Genomic DNA, 17,011 nt, shown 5'->3' on the forward strand with positions numbered 1-17,011 from the left:
CCTTTGTAGTGAAATAATCACAGAAAACTTCCCTAGTTTAGAGAAAGGACCTCCAAGTACAGGAAGCATGTAGAGCTCCTAATAGGCACGACTAGAAAAGATCTTCACCATGACACGTTGTAGTCAAACTCTCCACAGTAACACATAAAGAAAAGATTCTAAAATGTACATGAGAGAAACACCAGATTACTTTCAGAGAATCTCCAATTAATCACAGCAGACTTCTCATCAGAAACTCTACAGGCTAGGAGAGAATGGCAAGATATATTCCAAGTCTTAAGAGAAAAAAACTCAACCCAGAATACTATACCCTGCAGAGCTCTCATTTATGAATGAAGGTGAAATAAAGATCTTGCATAACAAATAGAAATTCAAAGAATTTGTCACCACTCATCCATCCTGATAAAAGATGCTAAAGGATATACTACACACAGAAACATGGTCATCACTATGAAAAAGGTGAAAGCAGAAAATCTCCCAGTAAATGTACAAAGAAAATACAAGGTAAGCAATAGGAATGTTTGTGGAAAAATGGCAGGGTCAAGTGGGTACTTATCAGTAGTCATCTTGAATGTAAATAGCGTCAACTCCCAGTTAAAAGATAAACCGGCTAGCTGAAAGGATTAAAAAACAGAACCCATCTTTTTGTTGCCTATAAGAAACACATCTCATCAACAGCATTGCATGCAAACTGAAAGTAAAAGGATGGAAAAAGATATTCTATGCTATAGAAACTTAAAAAAAAAAGCTGGTGTAGTCATCCTAGTATCAAACAAAATAGACTGTAACACAAAAGCTGGTAAAAGAGACAAAGAAGGAATCTCTAGAACATATGCAAGCACATGGAGACTGAACAACATGCTCCTGAATGAACAGTGGGTCACAGAAGAAATCAAAAGAGAAATCAGAATCTTTCTGGAAATAGATGGGGACAACATTACAACATATCAAAACTTATGGGACTCAAACCAGTGCCCGTATGGGATGCTGGTGTCACAGGTGGCTGCTTAACCCTGCACCACAATACTGGCCCCATTATCTTCGGCGATCTTGAAGTTGCATGTAGAATTTTGCTTCAGAAGATGAATGTGAGTCAATTCTATTTTGTTTCTTTTAGAACTTCCAGTTAGTTCACCTCTTTGTCACGCGGTTCTAAAAACTCTTCAGTGTTGGGAACAAGTTCTTTTCCGACGCCTTGAAATCTATGGTGGGCCACCTCAAAACTATATTGCAAGTCATACCTCTGAAGAGGGTTTATCTGCAGGTCCCGCAATTCTTCGCCACAAAGCTTTGTTGGAACCTACAAACACTCCTTTCAAGTAGGTATTCCAATGGGTATTTGTTTTTAAGTTGGTTTCTTTTGTTTTGTTTTAGTAGCTAAACCAGGATGTTGTACAGAATAATTAGAGAGAAAAATGTTTAAGGCCTATGATTAATTTTTTTCTTCTAGGCTCATATCTGTGTCTTTGTGTAATGCACATGGTAGTATAGAGGTTAGTAAACTTTTCTCACAAAGGTAGAGGTTGTGAAATTTTAGACTTTTCAGAATGTTTTATCACAGTGACTGTGCCCCTGCATTCTAGCATGAAAACAACTACAGACAATAGATAAGTGGATAGGCTTGATTCAATCCAGTAAACCTTATTTTTGAAAATGAGAGTCATACTAGATTTGGTTTGTGAGCATAGTTTATGACACTCTATAGCAATGCTGTTGACAAAAGCTGGTTAGGAAGTGTTGGCTCTCTAGGAGGAAGGAAGTCTGACTCAAAAGGGAAATCAGTGCCTTGCTACAAAAATGTTAGCTGATTTAATCAATACACTTTAGTGGCTTTGTGGTGTGAATGATTTACATTCTTAAAGAAACTCTGTTCATTGCTGTTTGGTAATGAAGAGTTTGGACTGGTTTGTGTCTGGGGACAATTTGGGTTTTAGATGACTGTCTCTTTGGAGTCAAACTGTTCAGGCCCTCCTCCTGCTTTTGTAAATGAAATTTTATTGGATCACAGCCATATCCATCACTTTCATATTACACAGGGAGCTTTTCTTATGTGAAGTGCTTCGGATCAGAAGGATTTTAGATTTCAGAATTTTTTTGATTCTAGAACATGTCCACAGACTTTACTGATTGAAAATCTGCAATCTGGAGTGCTCCAAAATCTGAAACAATATGTGTTGTCAACATTCAAAAAGTTTCAAAGGTCAGACAGTGGATGCACAGTCTATACCTATGATTTCTCTACAGTAGATGAGTTGAATGGTTGTGATAGAAGCCATGCATATTTAGACCCACAAGGCCTAAAATATTTATGATATTTTTCTTTTTTTTTTTAAGATTTTATTTATTCAGTAGTCAGTTACACAGAGAGAGGAGAGAGAGGTCTTCCATCCAATGGTTCATTCCCCAATTGGCTGCAATGGCCAGAGCTGCGGTGATCCAAAGCCAGGAGCCAGGAGCTAATTCTGGGTCTCCCACATGGGTGCAGGGGCTCAAAGACTTGGAGCATCTTCTACTGCTTTCCCAGGCCATAGCAGAGAACTGGATCAGAAGAGGAGCAGCCGGGACTAGAACCAGCATCCATATGGGATGCCAGCGCTTCGGGCCAGGGCGTCAACCCGCTGTGCCACAGCTCCAGCCCCTGATCTTTTTCTTGAAGAAAAAGTTTGTTAACTGCTTACCTACATTGTGTGGTCTGATGCTAGTTAACTTACTACAGTAAGCGTTATGTGGGTTAAAGAATCGTGATTAAGTTATTCAGAACTCTGAAGTGTATAAATTTCCTGTCTCTCTAGATCCAGACACCACCTGGCACTGTCTGTGAAGAGACTTTGGCAGTATTTGGTGAAGCAGGAAGGAATTCAGGAAACCTTTATCAGAAATATATTCACAAAGAAACGATGTCTGAATGAGGTCTGTATAAGTTAAAGCTTGCTTACTATTTTATTATTAAAGTTTTTATCACATTACTATTAAATATGTTTTTCACAAATTTTTGAAAACTCATTCTTATGTCACAAACACGTAATTAATGCTTAGATAAATAATGCAAAAGAAGAATGGCAGTCTTTTCTTAAATCAGTTTAATTTAGAGTGAATCCAAGTGTAGAAGTATTTGAAACTTTGTTTTTCTTGAAAAGATATTAAGAATCTTTATCTTATATCCTGTGCTTTGTCATGATCCCTAGCTGAAAACAAAGAAATCTCCTGTGATTTTCATGTAACAGTTAGCAGGTTATAGGTAATCTTAGAAGTTCAATTCAGACTAGTTTGTATACTGGAAACATTTTTTTTTTAATCTTTTATTTAATGAATATAAATTTCCAAAGTACGACTCATGTGTTACAATGGCTTCCCCCCCATACCGTCCCTCCCACCCACAACCCTCCCCTTTCCCACTCCCTCTCCCCTTCCATTCACATCAAGATTCATTTTCGATTATCTTAATATACAGAAGATCAGCTTAGTATACCTTAAGTAAGTATTTCAACAGTTTGCTCCCACACAGAAACATAAAGTGAAAAATAATAGATGATTTTTTTTAAATGATGATGAAATCAGATCAGACCTATTGTCATGTTTAATCCCAGTGAGAGTCAAGTTGGGAATTGATAATTTCTTTCTTTTCTTTTTTTTTTTTTTACAGAAGATCAGTTTAGTGTACATTAAGTAAAGATTTCAGTCGTTTGCACCCCCATAGAAACACAAAGTGAAATATACTGTTTGAGTACTCGTTATAGCATTAAGCCTCAGTGTACAGCACGTTAAGGACAGAGATCCTACATGAGGAGTAAGTGCACAGTGACTCCTGTTGTTGACTTTACCAATTGACACTCCTGTTTATGGCATCAGTAATCTCCCTATGCACCAGTTATGAGTTTCCAAGGCTATGGAAGCCCCTTGAGTTCTCCGACTCTTATCTTGTTTAGACACGGTCATAGTCAAAGTGGAGGTTCTCTCCTCCCTTCAGAGAAAGGCACCTCCCTCTTTGAAGACCTGTTCTTTCCACTGGGATCTCACTCACAGAGATCTTTTTGCCAGAGTGTCTTGGCTTTCCATGCCTGAAATACTCTCATGGGCTTTTCAGCCAGATCCGAGTGCCTTTAGGGCTGATTCTGAGGCCAGAGTGCTATTTAGGACATCCGCCATTCTATGAGTCTGCTGAGTATCTCACTTCCCATGTTGGATCACTCTCCCCTTTATTTATTCTATCGGTTGGTGTTAGCAGATACTAGACTTGTTTATGTGCTCCCTTTGACTCTTAGTCCTTTCATTATGATCAATTGTGAACTGAAATTGATCACTTGCAGTAGTGAGATGGCATTGGCACATGCCACCTTGATGGGATTGAATTGGAATCCCCTGGTATGTTTACTGGAAACATTTTAAATAGGTGCATTTTCTTTGTATTCTGTAGAATATTTTTAAATGAAATTTTACAGACTCATAGTTAGCTGTAAGTGATTGATTATACCATGAAATTATCGTTATAATGATTATATGGTCATTTTGTTCAGTACTATTAATAATAACAGTTTGATGAAATGGGATATTTGCATCTGAAAGTAAATTAACATCTTGTTTACTTTTTGGGGAAAATTTTGCTATTAAACCGTGGAAGTGATACAGTGGTTCTTTACCTCTCCATACCAGTAACAAAGAGTTTAAAACTAGCAACTGGTCTGTGGACCATATCTTGAATAGACTGAACTAGTTGGAAAGCAAATTTTAAACAGTTTTTGAAGTGGGAGGAAAAGTAAAAGATAATTCAGTTGGAATAATAAGGAAAAAGGATGGCTTCACAATAAATAGGTACTAAGCAGAAACCTTTTTGAATAAAAGAAAGCCTGCCAACTTGAATAAAAGGAAACTTCCATATATATCTCATTATTTCTCAATTTAAACATCAATTTAAAAGAGGCAGCTGCATATGGTGTTATTTACAGTTTGACTTTATGACCAGCCAGGAAACATAATACTGGTAGGACATTGTTAAACTGAAAATCCTGTGTCCAAAACTTTCTGAACTCTGTTACTTGATATAACACTGACATCTTGGCAAACATGAATATATTTCATTTTTTGTAAAATGAAACATATGTCTTAAATATTAATATATGAGTTTCCATTAAAACAGATCCAGATAAAATGTAAAATGAATGTGAAATGAGAAGAGTGTAGGACTAATTAGAGTATGTTTACTGGTCAGGTTTCCTACTTTTTTTCAAATATATAGTTGACTAAAATATTTTTTTACAAGTTTTAAAATGTCCTGCTTTCTTCTACATAAAAAATTTGTTTACTTTGCCTGTTTCTTGTTTGTTTTATCTGGAATATTTAAGAATATCAATATGCAGACTTTGATTGTGTGGTTGTTGTAGGCATAGAATCGTTGAGGGAATAGAGCAATTTAACCAAACCAGAATGCATAAGCAAATGATAAATACCACTCCAAATGAAAAAAACTCCTCTGTGATTTGATTTTTAATTTTCTTTGGAGTCCCATAAGATTTTCAGAAAATTTTTAAATTATTTTTATTGTAATTATATTAATCAAAAACATAGACATAGTGTTTGAACTAACAGTTTTGTAATTTTAGTAAACTAAGTATTTTTCCTGAAAATTAATTTCTGTATCTGCAAAATTACTATACTACCTGTTGGCAACTTTTGGATTACTAGATTTAATTTATCTAAACTATATCACTGTTGATGGTAATTATTAGAAATCTGTTGTTACTGCTTAGCTGTTTTATTTTTGATGGTAATACTCTTAACCCTTGATGTTCCATTGTCCTTTATTATAAAGAATTAAATTGAGTGATAAATGTACCACTTACGATAACTTTGAAATACATAGTATGTCATTGAAATATACACAGAACTGAAAACTTGGGGCTTAATGAGTTAAAAGTAAAACATAGATTAGATGGAATTAAATAGAGTTGGTATAAAATTATTTATCTTTACTGGTAGTTTGTCCAGGACATTTTTGGTATTAGCACAGTTACCGTTCCATTTCTTATTTTATACAATGATTGTGCTTGGTCTAAGTCATGTGACTTTTCAGAAAGTTAAGAAATAAATATATGATTGGCCGTATATTTCAGGTGAGAGATGAGAGAGAGTATTTTGAGACTGCTGCTGTTTGTTTATTGCTTTATGTGTTTGAAAGTGAAATTTTACCATTCCTTCATCTGACCTTCAAATCGTATCCACTAAAAAAGATCTTTTCTTTTCTTTAGTGGTTTAGTAGTACATAGATTTTAAAAATGAAATGTCTTCCCTATTTGTACTTGTTTCAAAATTAAGTAGATGATGGCAAATTAAGTCATTCCCAACCAAAAATTTGGGACTTGACAACTGCCATCTTATCCGCAGTGCTTCTTTCGTTTTTATTTTCTGAAAAGAACTGAAGGTCTTGAATCAATCAACTCCTTAACAAGCGTTTACTTACATCTCCTTCCACGAAGGATATATGCGCCCAAGCAGTTCGTTGACTGGTTCTGGCGAACCAAGTAGAAGAATTTTAGAAAGGTGGAGGTTGAAATTGTCTTGCCTACTTCTGGCTAAGTCAGAGGAACAGTTTTATAAAGTTAGAGACTGAAATTTTCTAACCAGATGTTTTCCTGATGGGTCAGATGCCATGGAGATAAGACATACTAGTTGTGAGAGCACAGTTTGATTTTTTCAGTTGATAACACTATGGCACCAGTAGCTCTGAATTTTGTACTACAGAATGCTTTAGGCTCAATCTTGCTTTAACATCAACATTTCAAAATAAATTGAGTCACAATTTATTAGGAAGTAGAATAAAACTTAAACTGAAGATTATGGAATTCTAAGGATTGATTTTCCCCTCATTCCTTATCCATGTACCCTCTGCATGTCCTTTTAAGGTGTATGAACTTAACAATAAAAACTCAGTCCACTGTTTTCTCCTGGGAAATTTGGTTAAAAACCTAACTTAAAAATCCTTAGTATTTTACATGTTATATCTCGCCTTTACTCTTTGTCATGTGGTTATTCTTTCTTGATGAAGTCATTAGAGGACAGCAGTGAAATCATCAAAAATTCTATGATGGAGGAGCCAAACATCAATAAGGTACAATATAACATTCAACTGAAATTAGAAATTGCATTCTTTAGTAGGAAGAACAAAGCATATGCATTTTAATTGTAGACCAGACTTTGTTTCCAATGAAATTAATGTAGTGTTCCTTAAATTATTGTCCCTTTAACAACTTAAAAATTTCAGTCATAAAAGTTGTTGCTATTTTGTTAAGTAAGAGAATGCAATTTTAAAGGGAGTTGAATGTAACCTGTTTTTGGCTACAGATTTTTCTTTGTAATACAGCTAATGTTGCTGATAAATGTAATTACAATAGTAGCAATTTTAGAAGTACAATAACCATGTTCCATTTCTGCACTTAACACTTTTGATGTTATAGTCTTGACATTAATTCATAAAAGTACAGCGAATACTATTACATAGCACTCACTGTATGGATAGGAATCTGTTTGTGTAGTAAGTACACACAGTACTCAAGAAGCAAAGCACAAAGCATGAGAACCTGTACCACCATGAAATACCTCCAGGATGCTCTGGGATTGCACATGTAAACTTATTCGTGTGGTAGTTCACTCATGTTTTTCATTTTCTGTATGATTCACTGACTTTAAGATAATCCTGCGGCCAGCACTGTGGCTCACTTGGTTAATCCTCAGCCTGCGGTGCTGGCATACCATATGGGCATCAGGTTCTAGTCCCAGTTGCTCCTCTTCCAGTCCAGCTCTCTGCTGTGGCCCGGGAAGGCAGTGGAGGATGGCCCAAGTGCTTGGGCCTTGCACCCACATGGGAGACCAGGAGGAAGCACCTGGTTCCTGGCTTCGGATTGGCATCGCTCCGGCCATAGCGGCCATTTGGGGGATGAACCAATGGAAGGAAGACCTTTCTCTTTGTCTCTCTCTTTCTCACTGTCTAATTCTGTCAAATTAAAAAAAAAAAAAAAAAAAAAAAAAAAAAAAAAAGTCCTAGCATAGTGATTTTTAGTGGAAAATTTTCAAGGAACAGTTTTTTAAGGCCGCTTATTCCCACCTTTCATCTTTTTTTCCTGAAGGGATATTTTCATAAAATACAAGAAACAATTCCATATAGTTAATAAAAATGACATTTGATACTGAGCACATATTATAGCTAAAACTTGGGCAGAATAAATATATGTAGTCTACACTTTAAAGTTTTCTTATGGCCATTAAGAGTTTTGAGAGGATATGATTTAAACTTTTAATCTGTTGATTTTGCTTACCTGGTAATGATTACTATAATGTACACATTATCAGGAATTCTTACCCCAAGATTTTTCTTTTGATACTGTTTATAAAATATTAATCATGAACTTGTATTTTTTTAAAAAAATCTTATTTATTTTTTAAGAGTCTCAGAGAGGGAGAGACAGAGAGATCTTCTATCCAGTGATTCACTCCCCAGATGGCAGCAGTATCCCAGGCTGGGCCAGGCCAAAGCCAGAAGCCAGGAGCTTCATCCAGGCCTTCCTACAGGTGACAGGAGTCCAAACACTTGGGCCATCTTCCATTGCTTTTCTCAGGCCAGTAGCAAGGAGCTGGATTGTAAGTGAACCAGCCAGGACACAAACCAGCACCCATATGGGAAGCTGGTATCACACACAGTGGCTTTACCTGCTGTGCCACAATGCCAGGCCCATAAAGTTCTGTTTCTGTCTTCATCTCCATGCTGCATCAAAGTGTTTGGTTAACATCATCATCATTCTGGCCAGCGTTTTCCAAGCTCTGTGGTACATTTAAAACAACAACAACATCAACAACTTGGACAGGCATTGTGGCACATTGGGCTAAGCTATCATTTAGGATGCCCACATCCCATAGCACGGTGCCTGATCTGAGTTCCACTGCTCTGCGCTTCTCATCCAGTCTCTTGCTGATGCTCCTGGGAGGGAGCAGATGGTGATCCAAGTACTTACATTCCCATACATGTCTCTCAGTACGGACATATGCTTTCATTCCTGTTTTTGTGAATGCCCAGGAGTGGAATGCCTGGATCGAGTGGTAGGTTTGTAACTTTTTAAGTAATTGATCAGTACTTTACTGCGTGGTTGTACTGTTTGACTCGCAGTCTCTGAAATGCCAGTTACTTCACGTTCTTGCTAACACTTGGTGTAGTCAGTTCTTTTATTTTAGTTATTTTATGAGGGGTGTACTGGTTTTAACTTGTGGTTTTAATTTGTACTGAGCAACTCTCATGCTTGTTTGTCATTTGTGTCTTCTTGGGTGAAGTGTTTTTTTAAGTCTTTCTCATTTTTATTGGGTTACTTTTTTTCTTGCTTGAATCTTCATAGTCCTTTATATACTCTGGGTAAAGGCCCTTTTATCAGAGAGTGGTGTGCAATTATTTTCTGTTTCTGGCTTGTCTTTTTGTTGTCTCTATAGTGTCATTTGAAGTGCAGAATTTCTTAATTTGTATAGGCCTAATACATCAGTGTGTTCTCTGTATGATTTTATTTTTGCTGTTGAATTCAAGTCTTTGCCTAAACTAAAATAACAAAAATTTCTTTCTGTTTTGTTGCAGATGTTTTTTGATGTTACATTTATGTCTGTAATACATTTTCAATTTTTTAAAATGGTATGAAGTATATGAATCTCAATTCCTTTTTTTAACATTTTTTTATATTTTTTATATCAATTGTGTTCCAGCACTATTTGTTGAGACTATTATCCTTTTTTCCACTACATAATTGCCTTTTCCGCTTTTACAAAAATCTGTTAACAGATTTGTAGGTCTATTTCTGGATTCTCTCTCTTGGTCCATTGATCTGTTTGTCTCTATGTTAATAGCCTACTGCCTAGACTACTGTGGCTTTATCATATATCTTAAAGTCAGGTAATTTAAGTTCTTCAAATATTTCCTTTTTCAATTTATTTTTTGTTTTTGCCTTATCACATTGAATAGAAATTCCAGTCCATTGTTGAGTTGAATTGATAAGAGCAGATATTCTATCATTTCTTATCTTTGGAGAAATCGTATTCAGTCTTTGATTACTAAGTACTGGTGACTTTTATGTTTGTTGTAGATGCCCTTTATAATCTTGAGTAAAAAATTTCTTTGTATTCTTAGCTTGTTCAGAGTTTTCAGTCAAGAATTGGTGGTAGATTTGCTGCTTTTGTGTGTGTGTGTGGCTAGGATTGAGATCATTGTATGGTTTTTGTAGTCTTTTAATATAGTAATGTAGGTTGGTGGATTTTTTTAGAAAAGATTTATTTACTTATTTGAAAGTCAGAGTTACACAGAGAGAAGAGAGGCAGAGAGAGAGAGGTCTTCCATCCACTGGTTCACTCCCCAATTGGCCGCAGCGACTAGAGCTGTGCAGATCCGAAGCCAGGAGCGAGGAGCTTCCTGCAGGTGTCCCACATGGGTGCAGGGGCCTAAGGACTTGGGCCATCTTCTACTGCTTTCCCAGGCCACAGCAAAGAGCTGGATCAGAAGAGGAGCAGCCGGGACTAGAACCGGCGCCATATGGGATGCCGGCGCTTCAGGCCAGGGCATTAACCTGCTGTGCCACAGCGCCAGCCCCCAGATTTTGTTTTTTTTTTTATGTCAAGTCAGACTTACATTCCTAGGAAAATTTTCCCAAGTGATCGTGATTTATTGTCCATTTTACATTTTATTAGATTAATTTGTTAATTTTTTTTTTTTTTTTTTTTTTTGACAGGCAGAGTGGACAGTGAGAGAGAGAGACAGAGAGAAAGGTCTTCCTTTGTCGTTGGTTCACCCTCCAATGGCCGCCGCGGCCAGCGCGCTGCGGCCGGCGCACCACGCTGATCCGATGCCAGGAGCCAGGTGCTTTTCCTGGTCTCCCATGGGGTGCAGGGCCCAAGCACCTGGGCCATCCTCCACTGCACTCCCTGGCCACAGCAGAGAGCTGGCCTGGAAGAGGGGCAACCAGGACAGAATCCGGCGCCCCGACCGGGACTAGAACCCGGTGTGCCGGCGCCGCTTAGGCGGAGGATTAGCCTAGTGAGCCGCGGCGCCGGCCAATTTGTTAAAATTTTAATAACTTTTTCATTTAGCTTTGTAGGGAACATTAGTTTATAGTTTTCATGTGTTTTTGTTTTTCCTTTGTGTTAGATTAATGATGGCCTCTCAACATAGGTTGGCAAGAATTCTCTGCTCTTTAAATTCGGGAAGAGTTAATATTATTTCTTCTGTGTTTGGTATAATCATGGAGCTTTTTTTTTTTAAAGACTTATTTATTTAAAGTCAGAGTTAGAGAGAGAGAGAGAGAGGTCTTCCATTTGCTGGTTCAGTGCCCAATTGGCCGCAATGGCCAGAGCTGCACCAATCCAAAGTCAGGAGCCAGGAGATTGTTCCAGGTCTGCCACACTGGTACAGGGGCCTAAGGTTTTGGGCCATCTTTTATTGCTTTCCCAGGCCATAGCAGAGCTGGATCAGAAGTGGAGCAGCCAGGACGCTAACCGGCACCTGTATGGGATGCTGGCACTGCAGGCGGAAGCTTTTACCCACTATGCCACAGGGCTGGCCCAGAGTTTTTTTTTTTTTTGTTTTTAATCAGAGTTCTATTTGTTTAACAGATATAGAGCAATTCAGATTATTTATTTATTTTGAAGTGAGCTTTGCTAGATCATATATTTCAGGAAATTTGTTTATTCATTTCTGTTCTCAGAGTTATTGGTTATACGTAATATTCAATATTTTGAGTATTGATATTATTATATGTTTGCTTCCCATTCCCTTCCAGGTGTGCCTTTGATAATCCTTGTTTTTTTTTTAGTATTTTTCATGTTTGTTTTATTGTGTCACTAGAGTTGTATTGAAGTACTCCAGTTACACATGTTTATGTTGTAGAAATTACTGTTAACTGAAAATTACTAATAAGACCTAGGGTCTCAGTTTAGCTTCTCCATAGATCTGTGTGACCTTGGACTCATTCTATCATTGGAACCTTCTTACTTAGCATGTGAAGTCAGAATTGATCATTTTAAACCCGCTTCTTCTTTAATGGAAATAGTAGTAAAATCTTGGAGTTACCTGTTAGAGCTACTATCTCTCTTCTTCTTGTATGAAACCCAAGCCCTTTTTTTTTTTTTTTTTTTTTTTTTGACAGGCAGAGTGGACAGTGAGAGAGAGAGACAGAGAGAAAGGTCTTCCTTTTGCCGTTGGTTCATCCTCCAATGGCCGCCGCGGCCGGCGCGGTGCGGCCGGCGCACCGCGCTGATCCGATGGCAGGAGCCAGGAGCCAGGTGCTTTTCCTGGTCTCCCATGGGGTGCAGGGCCCAAGCACCTGGGCCATCCTCCACTGCACTCCCTGGCCACAGCAGAAAGCTGTCCTGGAAGAGGGGCAACCGGGACAGAATCCGGCGCTCCGACCGGGACTAGAACCCGGTGTGCCGGCGCCGCTTAGGCGGAGGATTAGCCTAGTGAGCCGCGGCGCCGGCTGAAACCCAAGCCCTTTTAAGATGAGTATCTGCATAATCTCTTCTTTATAATTGTGAAAAAATTTTAAAAACATGTCAGATTTGTCATTTTAACGATTTTAAATGTACATTTCACTAGCATTAAGTAGGGTGATGTTGTTACACAACCAGCACCACCACATGACTCCAGAATTTTTTCATCCCCTCAGCCCAGAATTCGGACTTCCCAGGTGCAGCAGGCCTGTCCCCACCTCCAGCCAGCTGTTAACCAGCAAATAGTTTTTGACTTGGGGATATTTTCTTTCTTTGTGTCAAGTTTCTCCAAAACCTAGTGCTGGACAATTAGTGTTACTTTAGGCACCTGTCAGATAGGTGGATATGTTGGGATTTTATCATAGAATTATGAAAGTTTACTTGTACTTTCTTACTGCATGGTGGGCTGTTGATCATGTATCAGAGCTGAGACTCTTCTTAGAAGACAGATGGGCCCTCAGGTCATCCAGAATCATCAACAAATACTGAAATTCTTATGTATTTATAAGCAAATTGCGTTTTAGTTTATAACATGTTTAATGTGTTTACACTGAGTGATTTTGTTTGTGTAAGAATGGATTTTTTTAAAATTATCATTATTTTTTTTATTTTTTTTATCTTTTATTTAATGAATATAAATTTCCAAAGTACGACTCATGTGTTACAATGGTAAAATTATCATTATGTTACAAATCTCTTTCAACTCTGCAGTTCAACAGTGTGTTAGTTGCCATTTAAATAAATTCTGCCAAGCCTGGCTATTTCTGTAATCAGCAGCAAACATTGGTGATATTTTTATCTAAATTTTACAGGAAATAAATTTGTTTATGCTTATTTCTGTATTTCATGGTGAGTTATAAAATATTTTAATTAATTTGATTGAAGTTTAGCAACAGTAACACTCTATATTAAGGAATATTTCCAACTCAGTAATTGCTGTCCTTTTCAACCTCTTACTGTTTCAGTAAATGTTGACTTTTCATAATATTTTCTGAGTTCAAAACGGTTGTGTACATCCCCTCTGGGGTGCACAGAAGCTCAAATCAGTGTCCCTCTTCTAAAGTACATTGAATTACAGCTTATTCAGCTACTGAAATCTCTACTGACTTGGGCAAGTTACTGTGCCTTTAGGTTTTTAGTTTTCTCTTCTATTCATTAAGTTATTTTAGATCAAGACTCAATAATCTACCGCCAGCTCTCCAGTTACACTTATTTCTGTATAACCTGGCAGCTAAGGTTGGTCTTTTTATAGAGTTATTTGAAAATAGTCAATCACTTGGTAGCCTTTGTAGTCTGTGAAATATATTTACCATCTGACCTTTTAATATTTAGAAAAGATCATTAAGGAACCATAATACTAAGAATTTTGGTAAAAAAAAAACCTTTAATAACCTTGATCTTTTCGAAAGTTAATTCATTATAGCTTGGGACGGTAACCAATGAATGAAATTGTGTACTGTATCAGTTAACTTTTTATACATGAAAAAGTTGTAAAAATTTTAATTCCTGTTGTCAAATTTGTTTTAGGAATAATTAGTATATACAACAGTACCTTTGGAATCAAAATATCTATAATGTTTTTAAAAATAATTTATGGAAGCACTAAATGATAAATATGCATATATTACTTGGTCTGTTATTGAAATCAGTCTACTTTTTTATTTCATTCCATTTAGATAGAAGCAGATTTGGGGTATCCTGGAGGTAAAGCAAGAATTATTCATAAGGAATCTGATATCATTACTGCATTTGCTGTTAATAAAGTAAGTACATGTACAATTCCTTTTCTTTGATTAGTAGATATTATCAGTTTTGTCAGTTTATTTATTTTTTTTTAGATTTTTATTTATTTATTTGAAAGAGTTACACAGAGAGAGAGAGAGGTGTCTTCCATCCACTGATTCACTTCCCAGATGGCTGCAACGGCCAGAGCTGCACCGATCTGAAGCCAGGAGCCAGGAGCTTCCTCCAGGTCTCCCACGCAGGTGCAAGGGCCCAAGGACTTGGACCATCTTCTACTGCTTTCCCAGGCCACAGCAGAGAGCTGGATCAGAAGTGGAGCAGCCGTGATTCAAACCAGTGCCCATATGGGTTGCTGGTGCTTCAGGCCAGGGTGTTAACCCGCTGTGCCACAGCGCCGGCCCTCTATCAGTCTATTCAATATCAGTATTTCTCTTTTCTAGTCCTGCTCACCACTTTCTTTATTGCAATCTGAATAAATTTTATTTTATGATATTTTTATAAATTACTATATTATTTGATAATGTAATTTTATTATGTGATTTTGGATATATAGCTTGTAACATAATGTTTTATTAATACACAAAGAAAAATCAAGTGTTTATATATGCATCAGCTCTAAAATTTAAACAACATAGTATAACAATCAACCCAAAGGAGAAATTTTCTATGTTCCTCATATGAGTATGTTGGATATGGTTCTTTTTCTTTTTCTTTTTTTTTTTGACAGGTAGAGTTGTAGACAGTGAAAGACAGAGAGAAAGGTCTTCCTTCCATTGGTTCACTCCCTTAATGGCCGCTACGGCCGGTGCTGCACCAATCCGAAGCTGGGAGCCGGGTGCTTCCTCCCAGTCTCCCGTGCGGGTGCAGGGCCCAAGCACTTGGGCCATCCTCCACTGCCTTCCCGGGCCACAGCTGAGAGCTGGACTGGAAGAGGAGCAACTGGGATTAGTACCCAGCGCCCCAACCAGGACTAGAACCCGGGGTGCCAGTGCCGCAAGCGGAGGATTAGCCAAGTGAACCACGGCGCCGGCCTTGACTATGGTTCTTAATATTTGATAAAATTTAAGCTCAGATGTAACTCAGACCTTCACCTCCAGTTGCTGCCCAACTGGTTTTTCCTATGTATTCTCTGGCCACCTTCTTAACATCCTCTTTAGAGATGTTTTAGGTAGAATAGTTAAAGGTTAAAATTTGTGAACTCCTCACAGAAGAGATGGTCTTAGGTAGAATAGTTTAAGGTTAAAATTTGTCCATCTCTTCAACCATCTCCCCTCCTTCCCTTACTACATAGTTTCTAGTGGCTTCTAATTATTCTTTGGTTTCCTTTTTCTTCAGTTAATTTAGAAGTACTGTATCTATTGTGTGTGTGTTTCTAAAGGATACTTAAAGGAAATATACTCATGTGTGTATATGTATGAGGGGACTTTACAAAGTTCATGGAGGGCAGATGTTGGGCCTGGTGGTGAAGACACCCACATCCCACATTGCAATGTCTGAGTTTGATTGTAGCTTTATTCTTGATCCCATCTGCCTGCTGATGTGCACCCTGGGAGGCAGCAGGTGATGCCTCAACTGGTCGGGTCACCTGTAGGAAATCTGTATTGTGTTCCCAGCTCCTGGCTTTGGTCTGGCCCAGCTGCAGTGTGTATTGTGGGTGTTTGGGGAGTGAGCCAGTAGACCAGACATCTTTCTATCTATCTCCCACTGTGACTTTTTAAAAATTTTCTTAATTTGGGGCCGGTGCTGTGGCGCAGTGGGTTGATGCTCTGGCCTGAGGAGCTGGCATCCCATGTGGGCGCCAGTTCAAGACCCAGCTGCTCTACTTCTGATCCAGCTCTCTGCAATGGCCTGGGAAAGCAGTAGAAGATGGCCCAAGTCCTTGGACCCCTGCACCTGCGTGGGAGACCTGGAATTAGCTCTTGGCTCCTGGCTTCAGATTGGCGCAGCTCCGGCCATTGGAGCCAAATGGGGAGTGAACCATCGGATGGAAGACCTCTCTCTCTCTCTCTCTCTCCCCCTCCCTCCCTCCCCCTCCCCCCTTCCCCTCTTTCCCCCTCTCTCCCCTTCTCTTTCCTTCTCTCCCCCTCTCTTCTTCCTGTGTAACTGACTTTCAAATAAATAAATCTTTTTTAAAAAATTGTTTTCTTAATTTTATTAATTTGAAAAACAGCAGGCTCCTGTATGAATCATGTACATGCCTTCTGAAAGTGTTTTAATTCTAATCAGCATATCCCAAACAAAATGGAGGGGAAAAAGTTTATTATTGTTCCATTGTAGCAAGGAAGTAACTAAAATATTACTCACATGGTAGTTTCATCAAATACTTCCATTGGGAGGTGGATAAGGGTTGTGAGATGCAGCTGTTAATGAGTTTAACAATTTGTACCTATATCTTGCAGAATAACTATAAAATGAAGTCTGTAGTTCCAGTCATTTGAAAGATCCTCAGTGATCCCCTTGGTACAAACTGGACAGAGGCATCTGGAACGTGCCTTGTCTATAGTTAGAGTAGTTTAATTTAGGAAACAACAAAAAGATTTTGAAGTCCGCAAATAGTTTTTTCCATTAAAAAGTGCATGGGAAATGTGTATTATGAAAAACTGCATGGATTTCAAAGCTTTTTTTTTTCTTTTTAAAGATTTATGAATTTATTTGAAGGGAGGGAGTCGGGGGGGGTGTCTTCCATCTGCTGGTTCGCCCCCCAAATGGCTACAAGAGCCAGAGCTGGGCTGGATCTGAAGCCAGGAGCCTGGAGCTTCCTCTGCAT

The 17,011-nt window shown here is 38.1% G+C and overlaps 1 protein-coding gene across 13 annotated transcripts in view; it reads left to right on the forward strand.

Moving 5' to 3' along the window:
* Positions 1-17,011, forward strand: part of DMXL1 (Dmx like 1) — a 180,923-nt gene that overhangs the window by 126,619 nt on the left and 37,293 nt on the right. For 7 of the 13 annotated variants that reach the window (XR_016235167.1, XR_016235168.1, XR_016235169.1 and 4 more), the window contains 3 exons: positions 1,118-1,319; positions 2,793-2,910; positions 14,178-14,264. Coding sequence is in view for 10 of the 13 variants with exons in the window: in XM_070076027.2 (XP_069932128.2) it covers positions 1,118-1,319; positions 2,793-2,910; positions 14,178-14,264 (407 nt within the window). In the remaining 3 variants the exon portion in view is untranslated. Of the gene's footprint in view, positions 1-1,117; positions 1,320-2,792; positions 2,911-7,039; positions 7,103-14,177; positions 14,265-17,011 lie in introns of all 13 variants that reach the window. The other 6 variants (XM_089334832.1, XM_070076024.2, XM_070076026.2 and 3 more) reach the window with 1 other exon arrangement.

The sequence above is a fragment of the Oryctolagus cuniculus genome, chromosome 6, assembly GCF_051225735.1.
Source record: "Oryctolagus cuniculus isolate XC-2025 breed Fujian yellow rabbit chromosome 6, ASM5122573v1, whole genome shotgun sequence".
In the NCBI taxonomy this organism is placed as follows: domain Eukaryota; kingdom Metazoa; phylum Chordata; class Mammalia; order Lagomorpha; family Leporidae; genus Oryctolagus; species Oryctolagus cuniculus.